Here is a 12926-nt window from a genome sequence, read left to right as displayed (position 1 = left end):
AAAATGAGTCTCATAAAAGAAGAGAGGTGTCTATCATCCAAAGGCCTGGTCATACGGATTCTCGTTTGAACGTGGTTGAAGGAAAACTCGGTCCTATAATGTAAAATGATTTGTTAATATGTTTGCTTTCACCTCATTTAATAACAAAATTTCTTATCGTTTCTTATCTTCCAAACTTGGTTTGAAAATTTGAGAATTAGATGGATAAATATTTCCCTAGAATTGGGAATTAGTCTTCAATTGAAAATTGGGAATTAGATCAATGATCATATTTGACCATGATCGATCTTGATTTTGGCTGATTGGAAATCGATGTTTCAAGCCTAAAAAGTAAAAACCTTAGAATCACTGAAGGCCGTTTATAGAGTTATTTGGACCAATTCCATGTTTTATAAACTTGCTTAAAAAAATAGCCCTTGATTAGGAGCCATCGCCTTAAGGACTTTCTAAGATGTCAAGATGAGTTTGTGCTGAACTAACCATGGTCTACTTACAATCTAAGAACAAATAGTGAGACCCACCGATCCACTTTTTTATTTTTATTTTTACCCCGAATGGTATCTGGGACCTAATCACAACCAAACAACCCAAAGGAAAAATTACATTCTAAAAATGGGGCACCCAACTTTATCTTCCCTAACGATTCGACTAAGGTCTCTACGAAGAGTTTGGTCACCGAGAAAATTAGAATCTATAGCTGAAGCACATGCAAAGTTCGCCAACCAATTTGTCGTTCCATTACTTTCCCAGAAAGAGAAAGTGATTCAAGTTCAAAGAGAGTCACATAAAGTTATAACTTCCTCAAAATCAATGCCAACAACTTCATAACTCACGTAATCTGTTAGACATTGAATTCACAATCAAGGTAGAATCGTAGCTAATAAAAAAATCTGAAAGACTTATATCCGTACACACCCTTAACCCATTCATCAAAACACGCAGCTCAACCACAAAATTAGAACAAGCACCATAGAAACTAGAGAAAGCCGCAAGCACCTTGTGTTCCTTGTTTCTGATGAGACCTACCCCTCCACTAACACCAAGGTTTCCTTCCAGACTCCTCGGTATCCCAATTAGGGTTTTAAGTAATATTGGATCAGACGAATCATATTGGTATTAGCATACCTGGCCGATCGTGGATCGGGTATTGGTATCGGAGCAAGGGTAAAATTGTAAAAAATTTTTTTTTTAGTGGAAAGTAAAGGTAAATTCCTTGGATCCAAGCCAATACAGACCGATCCATACCAGCCGAGATTTAAATCCCTGGTCCCAATTCAGACCGGTCCCACTGAATCTTCTTCCCTTTAATAATGACATCAACCCCCGCCGTGCGCCCGTACCCGTACATAATAAACGGGGAGATCAGAGACGGAATCGTGGTTTGGATGAGCCGGACATGGACTCCTCGTTCTCCGAAGGCGCTGGTGGCGATCCCTGAATGCCATGGCCCAGAGAAGCAATTAGCCGTAGAGTAAAAGCTTCGCTACCAGGCAAAGTGGCGGACCTCCACGGTGATTACCAAATCACTCCTCGACGCAGTTCGATTAATTTCGGAGAAGTGAAATGGAGAAAGCAATTAAAATTCTGAAATCATCGTTTCTCGTCATCGTCGTTTTCTTCGTATTCTCCGAAATCTTCATGTACTGCTCAGTTGCAGAAGGCGTTACTCCAGATGAAGCTAGACAGCTCAGAGACGAGGTTCTTCCCTAAATTCAGCTTTTACATGTTTCCTTTTCCATCTTTCTGTTCTGGGTTTTAGATTTATAGTGTTCTATGCTGGAACCAATACTTTGTTGTTTGGAGCATGGGAAAAGATGATTAATTTTCATGTAAACTAATGTGATTAGTCATTTTTAGGATTGGATTGTTGTTAAACGTATCTAATTAGCTACTCGTAGAATTCTCTGAACACCAATTGTTGGATTAGACTGGGCTTTGATGAGAACAATCAGCGCATGTAATGACGTTTTTATTTTAAGGGAAATATTATTAAAATGAATCATTCTGGAATGATTTTCAAATGTTGATTCTTCTCTGCTATTGGAGACTACAGCAGTAATTATAGCTGAAACATGTCCTTGCGCTGATCCCACAATCCCTTAGCCCCTGCTACTGGGGACTCAATATTGTTATTGTAAAATTTTTCCCCTTGAAACCCAATTCTACCAATCCTGAATCATTTAAAAATCCTTATGATATAAACTTACTTGCTTCATCACAAAGACCAATAACTTTAAGCAATGGCTGGGGAACATGCATAATTTGAAGACATTGGACCAAAACTTTTGTCATGACGAATGTACCGCTTCTCTCTGAGTTTGTGCAGGCTTAGATGTCCCCCGTTTATCTCGTTCAAAGTTCAGACATCCATGTAGTGCCTTTTTTGTGTGTGCAAAAGCTCTAAACTGAAATTAAATGTGTGGTACAATTTGTACTTCGTCCCCCCATTTTTTTGTTCCTTATCATATTCAACCCCTACGAATGATTATATGTGCAAATTTTTATTTTATTGAGAACTTTTTTTGGGTAAGAACTTTTTTTTGAGATTGATATCATATATAATGGGTAAATTCATTTTCTTCCTTAAATCTTCTAGCATTAGTTTTTTATATAAGTGGTTGCACATGGTGCTAGGAAGAAGTTTGATAATAAAAGGGCACACCCAGTGCATGAGACTCCCTCCACTGCAGGGTCTAGGCCCTAGGGAGGATCATAATGTATGCAGCCTTACCCCAGTTCACGGAGAGGCCGTTTTTGGACTCAAACCCGTGACCACTAGGTCGCAAGAGCTAAGGCAAAAGAACACCTTAGGAGACACTGTGAAACCCTCAAGTCCACTATGTACTAACTATTTTACTCACACCCTCCATCACCAACAACCTACACTGAACCATTTGCACAACCTTGCTTTTCATCACCGTTTGCCACCAGGACCCCACCACTTTTCAATCACGTCAGTAAGAACTCAAACAGAAGTTTGTTGCTTTTTTGTTTCTCTTCAGTGAAATTTAATTTACCCTTCTTCCAAAAAAAATCACTTCTATCCTTATACTTTTAAGGGGAATTTACAACGCCACCCCCTTGAGAATGCCACTATTAAAGAAACACCCCTTACATAACTGACAATTACACTCTGACCCCTTACCGTTAGTCTCTGTTTAGTGAGGATTTGAAATGATGGCTTTACCCTTTTGACTAAAACACATGACCCAAACTACCGTATATGCTCTTATCCCTCTTTTCTCTTTCCTTTTCATTCTTTCTTCTTCCCCAAATCGCAAAACCAATACCTCTTCTTCTTATCACTAAAGCTATGGCTCCAAAAAAAATTTGGGAGGCAATGCTGTGGAACCTTGGCTGATTTCTCTTTGCCAGATTTAAAATATTTAAATGAAAAAAAGAAAAAAAGAAAAAAAAAGGGAATTCAATCCAGACACATATGGGGTTCTGTTAGAAGATCTGGGAGGGAGATCCAAGTTGATTGGTTTAGGTTTTAGTATTCCATTAGATAAACTTTGGTTGTCAGCATCCTGATCATCTGAAAAACTCTCACCGAAAAGCTCAGCTAGTTTCTTTGTCTCATGAGTTGGAGATGCTTCAGTTCTGGTGCCAGCAGCTGCATCCATAAAAGGGGTTTATTTAGTCATGGTGTTCCTATGAAGCCGCTTTGATGTTTTGGAGTAATGCCACGGGTATTTGCATAGAATTAAAAGACTTCATATAAAACCGATTTGAAATCCCAACAAAAAGATTAAAGAATGGTTTCATTACAAGACGCCAGTGATGGGTGGAAGTAAGGAATACACACCCCTTTTAGTCCGGAATCTGATATTTCTAGTGGAAGTTTCCTAAATTTATCCTAGATTAGTTAATTCTCAGCAACTAATGAATCATGAGTTACTAGCAGAATAACCCGGTGCCAAGCATGGGTAAAAGAAGGGGAGAAAGTTCGAGCTTTACCGCTGCTCTGCTCTTCACAGTTTGGGGATGAAGACGATGGAGGGTATGAGGGTATGTGATGTGGTTAGGGGGTTAAGAGAAGGGTATATCAGGTACTTTACATCTTATGAGGGCATTTAATAAAAAATAAATCAGCTGATGTTAGCACTTGAGGTATATTCCTTAACAGAGATTGACGGTAAGGGGTCCGAGTGTAATTGTCAGTAATGCAGGGGGTGTTTCTCTAATAGTGGCATTCTCTAGGAGGTGGCGCTGTAAATTTCCATACTTCTAATTGTAGAGGAAGATGCTTCTTTGAATATGAGCTTTCCCTAGTAATGGTTCCCATGTTGGATTCCTCAACAACTATATTGATCATTATGAGTTGTGCTTCATTTTGAAGGTGGTCATGTTACTCCAACATTCAAATGAACTTGAAAGAAATTTATTTTAATTATTGTAATTCCTGATGTAACGATGGTGATAGTATTTGTTGGATTCTAGTCCATAATAGGACAGTCTGTTTTTAAAACTATGGTGGGTCACACATTTTTATTTTCCAATAGGTGCGTGAAATGTTCTATCATGCCTTTGATGGGTATATGGAGCACGCGTTTCCACTTGATGAATTAAGACCTCTCACTTGCACCGGAGAAGACTCACTTGGTGGTTATGCCTTAACTCTTGTAAGATGACCCTGTTCTTTGTTGCGTTGAATTCCTTATGATAAGCATTTCTTTAACACTTTTGTGGCTTTTGCCTAAACCAGATTGATTCCTTAGACACATTGGCTTTACTTGGTGATCGAGAACGATTTGCTGCCTCGGTTGAATGGATTGGTAAAAACCTTCGATTTGACATTGTAAGTACTGTATTTCAGCATTGACTTTACCATCCAGGAAGCACCATGTTTTCATATATTTTTCTGTTACTCAATCCTTGGCTTGTATGACTAGTTTAAGCATTAGCTTCACGTGAACTCACAAGCTTATTTATGTTAAGTATCACTGATGACTAAACTGCCTCTGTGTGCTGAGTATATAGAAACATTAAACAAAACTTCAATAGTAAAATCTTTTTCCATTAAAAAAAAGAAAAGAGGAAGGCTTCAGAAGTAATAAACAAAGTTAAAAAGTGTGACAAAACATTGATCTCAGCAACCAGAACTTGTGAAGAAGAATAAGAGAAAAGAGAGAAGAGGAGAGACCGAGAGAGACAATACAATGGAGAGAAGAGGGAGAACTAGAGCCACGATAGGACAGAGAAGTAGGCCTATCATTGTCTAGCCCCATTGCATATGTAGTATTATGGAATCTACTCTTAGTAGGCAACCTACAAAAGTCTAATTACAACCAAAGACTAACTAAATTAAATAACAATGACTAGCTTAGACTATGACTCAACTTTGACTTCTTCCACTCTCGACTTAACACTAACTCTCCTCCTCAAGGTACAATAATCAACAAAGAGTTTTGATGAATTTATGTATTCTTCCATTATCATCAACTATCTGGGAGTGACAAAACTGTGGCTCTTCATTATCTGAGGTATTAAGCTTCTCCTTTTAGATTCCGCACCTGTACTTCCTATTGTAGTTCATATGAATGAGAGAACTGCCGGAATATCTAACTTCACTACAATGAAAAAAATTCATTCAATTAACTCCTTATTTCTTCTGATAACTAAGCAAAGATTTTATGGCTGTAAATATTTAATTAGAGGATACATCCACTATGTTCAAGAGAATGCTTATTTGTTCCAAGTCTTGCTAATTAGTCTTCTTCTTATTGACATTTGAAATCTTTCTCCCCTTTCTTTATGTAAAATATTGAAAGATTCTCCATAAGGCTATTTATTAAGACTTTTTCTAGAATTAAAGAGTTACTTAATTATCAGGACTTAGACAAGCCTACTTTTAGTGGGCGAGCCAGTGGGACAATGGTTGAGTTGCACTATTGCAACATGTTGGTTATAGGTTCAGAACTTGAAAATAGCCTCTCCTACGAAGTTGAGTGTAAGGCTGCGCACATTTGCCCCTCCCAAACCCTAGAGTAGCAGGAGCCTCATGCACTGGGTCGCTCTTTTTTGGACAAGCCAATTTTTCGAGCAAATGATTCTAATGTAGAAGTAGGTTATAAGTAACTACCCCCAATAGATTACAACTCCAAACAAGACAATTCAAGACTCAAAACTAACTTGAGAATAACCAGAATTAGATCAGAGAACAAGGGAAATAAACCAGTACTAACCTCCGACAGAAAAGACAAATCAGTACACAAAAACCCAGACAAAACCCAATCGGTTAGGAGAGAGAAAATGACCTGCTATAGGGCTGAAGAGGGAGACCTGCGGCCGGGTCTGCGAAGCTCAGATTGAGCTGCAATCCTGGTCGATTGTAGGTCCTAATAACGGTATAAAAACCCCCAAATATCAAAGTCTTCTGACGGCTGGTGATGGAGTTATTCACTTTCTTTAATTGAGACCTAAGAGAGAGAGAACAAAGAGAATTCTTCAAGAACTGTGGCAGGGCTGCTTGGGCAGCAATGAGAAGGGGATCGAGTGATCCTTGGATGGCTGTGAACACCCTCTGAAAAGGGTTTGTAAATCAGAGGTCAGTTGGGGGAGGAAGAGGAGATTGATCTCTCTCCTAAATCCTCTATTGATGCTGGTCGGTTCTGGCTTTTGAAGGTCTGAACAGATCTGGTTCTTTCAATAATAGTAAGCAGTAACAGTAAGTAATGGACAGCAACAGTAAACTGAGAATAAGAAGAAAAGAAGCAAGACAAGTGTGGGTGGGATTGGCTATCTCGGCCCGAGCATCTCACCCACAGCTATCCCGGCTGTTTAAGCAATTGACTGCAATAATTCTTTATTCAAATCTGAGGAATAAGAGTAAAGAGCTCCTCTATAAATAGACTCTATAAATAGAGGGCAAAAACTAGCTAATAGCAGTCACATTAGAACTAGGAGAGTTACTCCTACTAGGACTAGACTAGGAACCGAATTAGAACAAGTAACTAACTAGTCATTTAACTAATAGGTACTAATGGGCTGGTTACAATTGATGGGCCCAATGGGCTTTATTAATAACTTAGTAACTTAACACTTAAGTGCCTAAATCGATGGGCCCATGGGCCTTTATTAATAACAATTGAAATCCACTTTTAAGTGGAGATCCACTAACACCTCTTGGGTTAGGCTTTCCTCCTGTGATAGCCCAGTCCAAAGTGTGGATCTACATCAGAGTACCATTGTTAATTTAAATAATCAGTTCCGTGCACCTCATAGAACCCCACTTTTAGGCTTTATAATACATCCCATTATTGGAAAGGATTTGAATCATGTTATATCTATTGGTTTGGTATTTTTGGGTTGCCTTTGTCCACTAGTAAGGAGCTTGAGTCCCTCATGTGTGCCTTCTTTTGGAAAGGATCTAAATCCTCCAGATTCCTCCACCTTATTAGTTGGGCTGCGATCTGTCTACCCAAGGATGAGGGAGGTCTTGGCTTGTGAAGAATCAAAAAGGTCAATTCAGCTAGTATTTTCTAATTGATGTGGAAGCTTTTGTGTTGACTAGGTCTTCTTTGCAAGGATTCTATTTTGACCACTCCCTTCTATTTTTGATGCTTTTTGGGTCTGACTCAAGATTATGAAGCTTAGGCCTATTGCTCTTGGGGCCATTTCTTGCCAAATTAATGATGGTGCCTCCACCTCTCTCTGACTTGATTATTGACACCCTATGGTGTTCTCCTCTACTCAGTGGATGCTAGAGCCATTTACAGTTTGGGTCAAGGTCAAGGATTAAAGTATCGGTATCAGTCGCCGTATCGGTCGGCCAAAATAAAGATATGTATTGGAGGGTATCGTATCGTATTAGAGATACGCTAAAGATATGCACATAAATGGATAGAATACATTTTTTTATACACTTTTGCATAAAAAAATTGTTAAAAAAAGCTATATATAACACATATTATGCATAAACACTAAATTGAGAGTATCGCATTAAGAATCCAAGGTTTGTAGTTGTCCCATAAATGTAAAATCTTTGTTCTCAACCTTGATTTCAACTTTATTTAAAGAGAAAAATGGTTGGCTGCAACTTTGGAACAAAAACACCTCAAAAAATTGTTTTTTTTTCTGAAAAATAACCCATCTTGGCCATTTTATGACTGAATCAATACGTATTGTACTGTATCGATGTGTATTGGTCGATATATACTGATACGCATCGATACATACTGATACGCACCAATACGTGCCTATACGTACATTTCACTTCAATTTTGATTTTTTCATAGAGTATCGGTACGTATCGGTGTGTATCGATGGTGTATCGTATGATACATATCGATACAAAAGGGTTTTAAAAATTCCATATATCGTATCGGTCCGTATCATATCAGTAATGGCCGATACGGTATGATATGGATTGATACTTTAAACCCTGGTCAAGGTTATCAAGGCATAAGGTAACCCAACGCGATGGAGGATGACAAAAAAGCAAGGCGACACTCACAATGAGCCGCCTTCTTGCCTAGTCGTCGCCTATGTGACGCCTTGATAACTATGGTTTTGGTAGGAAGTCCTTGATTGCAGCTATCATTAGTCATGACAATCCCCCTCCCATCCGGCGGCCCCATTTGCTTCTTCTCCCATGTTGTCTAGGATGGCTTGCCTTCCATCCCCAAAAGGCCTCTTGGTAGGGGAGATTATGTCGTTCACTTGTTTGGTTTGGATCTTCTTCGGGCCTTTTCAGCTTTAAATCGGCCTGGGACCTCATCAGATCTCCTAGCCTATTGTCCCCTTGGTGCAAGTTAATTTGGTTCAAGAACCACACCCCCATCACAGCTTTAATTTTTGGCAAGCCCTCTGCAACTACCTCCCAATGTAGTCCTTCCTCTTTCCTCTTTAGATACCATTTTCCTCTTCGTGCTGCCTTTGTTGGAATGGTTTTGAAGATGCGGATCACCTCTTCTCTTTTTGTCCCTTCTCCTCTTCAGTTGTGGAAAGTGATCCTTGCAAAATGCTGGCTGAGCTCTCAGAGGATTCTTCCTTTCTCTAGGGAATGGATCTAGGTGGAAGTGTCCTTTGGCGGAAAGTCTGTGACATGGTGTGCTGCAATCTCAGAAGATGGTCCTCCAGCTGTAGATCTTTCCACCAGATTTGGGACTCAATTGCTTTTGATTTTTGTAGCAAGCTTTCTTTGGTTGCCTCCAGATGCGTTGATTCCCCTAGGAACATGGATATTGTTGTGTCCAAGGCCTTCCCCTTTCCCTTCTGCAACCCCCTGCCTCCTCTCCCTGAGGTTTGGGTTTTGCTTTCTTCTATTGTAAGCTCTGTAAAGTTTTTTCTTCTTCCCCTTTTGTAGGGGCCCCTTGTATCTCTTGCTCTTTCTCCTTTTGGTAATGGAATTTTTTATTCCCCTCCCCAAGCCCCCCCCCCCAAGAAAAAAGAAGCTTCCCATTACAAATAAATCTAAAAAAATTAAAATCCCATACCCCCCGTGGTTGTTAAAATAGGACCAGTTGTTGGACCGGTCGTGTTTTCTCTTTCTTCTGTTGGTTGCATCAAATGGTGGATTGTTCTCCTATGCATATATGCAATAATCCATATATGGTTTTGCAATTTATAGACCTATTCTACTATTACAAGAATGAATCTTAGATTTGATAACTCTCTCTGTGCTTTGCTTTAGCTCCTGTCCTTCAAAATTTTTACCATTTCAAGGAAATATCTAAAGGGAATCTTAATCTTAGTTTATGCATGAAATGTCTATACTAAACTTCTGTGGATTACTCCTTTCCTGTTGCAGTTTGTAATGCTGCCTGTCTCATGTGCATTAAGCATAAAAACATTCAGTGTAATCAACTAGATGTTGGATTCCTCTATCATGCTGTTTTAAACTTAGGATTATGTTCTATGACACATGCAGAACAAAACAGTTTCCGTCTTTGAAACTACAATCCGAATCCTTGGAGGTCTACTTTCTGCTCATCTGATTGCAAATGATTATACTACGGTATGTATTTTATTTCCATTTTGTATGTGATAATGAAGCCTTTTGAATTTCGTTGTCATATTCTTCTCATTTTTTTAACTTGATGAGATCATTACAATTAAATCCCTATGTTCATTGTATTGTTATGTTTCTTAGAAAGAGTAAAGAGCCATGTGGAGCCAGGGAGTTTCGGATACAGTTGGTGTCTTATCTCTCATTGTTCTTGGATAATTTCTCATTTTCTTGGCTTAGGGAGGGAGATTGTGGGATACGATTCATTCATTATGAGTGGATATACTCTAACATGATAACATCAGGAGTGCCTACTGGGTTTCTCTCATTTCATTGGTGAGACAAGTCACTTGTAGGCCTTCCACCTGTAGTCTTCGCAACCTTTTCCTTTTATAGATTCCTCCCATTGGTACTGACCTCTCTCTTTTTGTATCCTTCTGAATTAATTCATGTAATTTGCTGATAATGTGGTTTTGGTTGACGAGACTAGAGCTTGGGGAATGCCTAGTTAGATTTATGGAAGATTTAGAATCAAAAGGTTTTATGATAAGCAGAATATAGAAATAATTTGAGGGGAACTTGATAAGATAGTTGGGGGTGGGGTTGGTTCAGCCTAATGACCAAGAGTGGAAGTCACCTAAATTCCTCCCCCCACCCCAACCCCGCCCCAAAAAAAAAAAAAAAAAATTATAACTGGCCAGTGGGCCGAAAATGGGCCCAGTTCCAGTTTTATCTGTGTTTGACTGGTCAAATTGTGGTTAAAAAGCAGACATTTGGGGAAATTTAGAAGGGTAAAAAATAAATGAAAAAAAGGAGAGGGATCAAGCAACTAGTCAGATCCTTGTGTAATAGTTAATGTGCATATTATATTCAGGTTGGTCACGAGTTCAAGTCTGCATGAACACAATCCACTATTCGTTTTTATAACAGAAGCTTTGTGACCCGAACTAGGTCGTTCTTAAAAAAAAAAAAAAAAAAAAAAACTGATGGTTTCTAAATACCTTCCAGGTTTGGACCAAACCGAAAAAAAAAAGGTGGTGGTTCTGGTTCTGTTTAGACAATTGACTGGTTCCTGAAGATTGAAAAGAGCTTTTGGAACATTGTTTATTTGACAGCTATTAGACCAGCCGTGCTTTTGTGGATGTAAATGTTGTGCAATAAAGGATGTACTAATACCATAGTTGTCACAGCGTCAAGGCGAACCAAGGCGGTGGAGGGTTGTCTAAGCGCTTAGGCGAGAAGGCACCCGCTTTAAGGCGAACTAGGCGACCAAGTGTTATTTTTTCATTTTTCCTATTTTCTATCATTATTTAATAAGTTGTATATACCTTGTATCATAAAAAATAAGATTAAACAACATCAACTCATTAAAAATCAACATTTATCCATATTAAATCATAAAAAATTAACATTAAGTCATATCAAGTTTTAAAAAAAATCAAAATTTAGAGAAATTCTCTTGTTCTATAATAAGTTTTATTGGTCAAATGATTTTATTTTTACATGAGACTTTTTGTATTAGTTATAATATAAAACAAATTTTTAAACAAGTCTAAGATTACTTAAATCTGAGTTGTAATGACAAAGTTATGCTCTGGTCAAACTTATTTTTAAGTGCGCGAATGCTGTTAAAATCGGTTGAATGGAAATAATTTTATGGATATCAAAACAAAAGATTATTTTTCCGGACTTTTGATTTTTAGCAATGTTTTAACATGATAGAATTTATAAAATTTTCATAATTGAGAAAAACCCCAGCATTTAAAAGTTGAAAATCGCCCCTATAACCAAAATCCAGTTTTTGTTCTTGGACTAGGGGGTTGACTTTTTATCTTTTTGGAATTTGATTTTTAAACTATTTTTATTGGATTCAAATAGGGGGTATTTGCTTATTTATGAATAATATCTTAAGTAAATGACATTTACTTGAATGATATTTGGCATAAATAAGTGTCAAGACACAAGGTGGCATGCAGTGCAACAAAGCGACTGTCGCCAAGGCCCCAGGAAAACCGCCTGGATGACTAGTCGTCGCCTTGACAACTATGACTAATACATAAATAAAAATCAGTTTAACTGAGATTAAGATGTTGAGATGGATGAATGGCAAGGCTAGGATGTCATCAGGAAAAGAAAAAGTATAAAGGAAATGAAACACATTTGAGAAAATTTAGGAGTAGCACCAAAAGGTGAGAAGATGATAAATTCTATTGATGTGGTTCTTCCTCGCGCTGCAACGACCAATGAATGCATCAGTGAGGAGTGTGATACTGTGGATGGTGCAAGTTGATGCTGCTGAAGGACAATAGTTATGTTGTAAAGCAGAAAAGGGCTTAAATCAAGTGGTGGTAAGGGCATGAGTGTATATGACTTGCATTATAAATAGTGGCTGTATTACAAGCAAAGAAAAGAAAAGAAAAGAAAAAAAAAACGAATACACACTCCTCCAAGAAGGCTCAAGCGCTAATTTAGAAGAGTGGAACCCTGAAAAAGGACGTAAGGAAAAGAGAGTAAAAAGAAAGCCCCTTTAGACTTCCAAACACGACTGGGATTCCATCTGTATCTTTTCTTTGATTATAAGATATATTTTAGAAAGGCATAGTTGTCACGGTGTCATTGTGACCTAGATGCTATGCAACACCAAAAAGTCCAAGGAACCTGGATACCGTAGGCACCACCTAGACAATGAAGGAAAAGTTTTTTTTGGATCTTCCGTACCTCTCTCTCTCTCTCTATTTAAATAGCATACACCTACATTCCTATTGTGTTGTTTTGCTGACTGCTGCTCCTAAGTTTCCATAGTACTCATTTGAATGTTTTGGTCCAGGGCATGAGAATTCCATCCTATGAAAATCAATTACTTCACTTATCTGAGGATCTAGCCCGAAGACTGTTACCTGCGTTTGACACTCCTACCGGTATTATTCTCTTATGACAACAAAGCTAGATTGATCACCCTAATTAAATCCTCCGT

General features: G+C 38.3%; 1 protein-coding gene across 1 annotated transcript in view; it reads left to right on the top strand.

The window, feature by feature from the left end:
• Window positions 1-1332: 1332 nt before the first annotated feature.
• Window positions 1333-12926, top strand: part of LOC122088226 (alpha-mannosidase I MNS4) — a 29720-nt gene continuing 18126 nt past the window's right edge. The window contains exons 1-5 of the mRNA XM_042657416.1: window positions 1333-1698; window positions 4506-4625; window positions 4709-4801; window positions 9875-9961; window positions 12780-12870. Coding sequence (XP_042513350.1) covers window positions 1564-1698; window positions 4506-4625; window positions 4709-4801; window positions 9875-9961; window positions 12780-12870 — 526 coding nt within the window. The 5' untranslated portion in view covers window positions 1333-1563. The remainder of the gene's footprint in view (window positions 1699-4505; window positions 4626-4708; window positions 4802-9874; window positions 9962-12779; window positions 12871-12926) is intronic.

Source organism: Macadamia integrifolia, chromosome 9 (assembly GCF_013358625.1).
Source record: "Macadamia integrifolia cultivar HAES 741 chromosome 9, SCU_Mint_v3, whole genome shotgun sequence".
In the NCBI taxonomy this organism is placed as follows: domain Eukaryota; kingdom Viridiplantae; phylum Streptophyta; class Magnoliopsida; order Proteales; family Proteaceae; genus Macadamia; species Macadamia integrifolia.
Note: the sequence above shows the minus strand (reverse complement) of the source record. Positions and strands in the feature narration are given on the sequence as shown.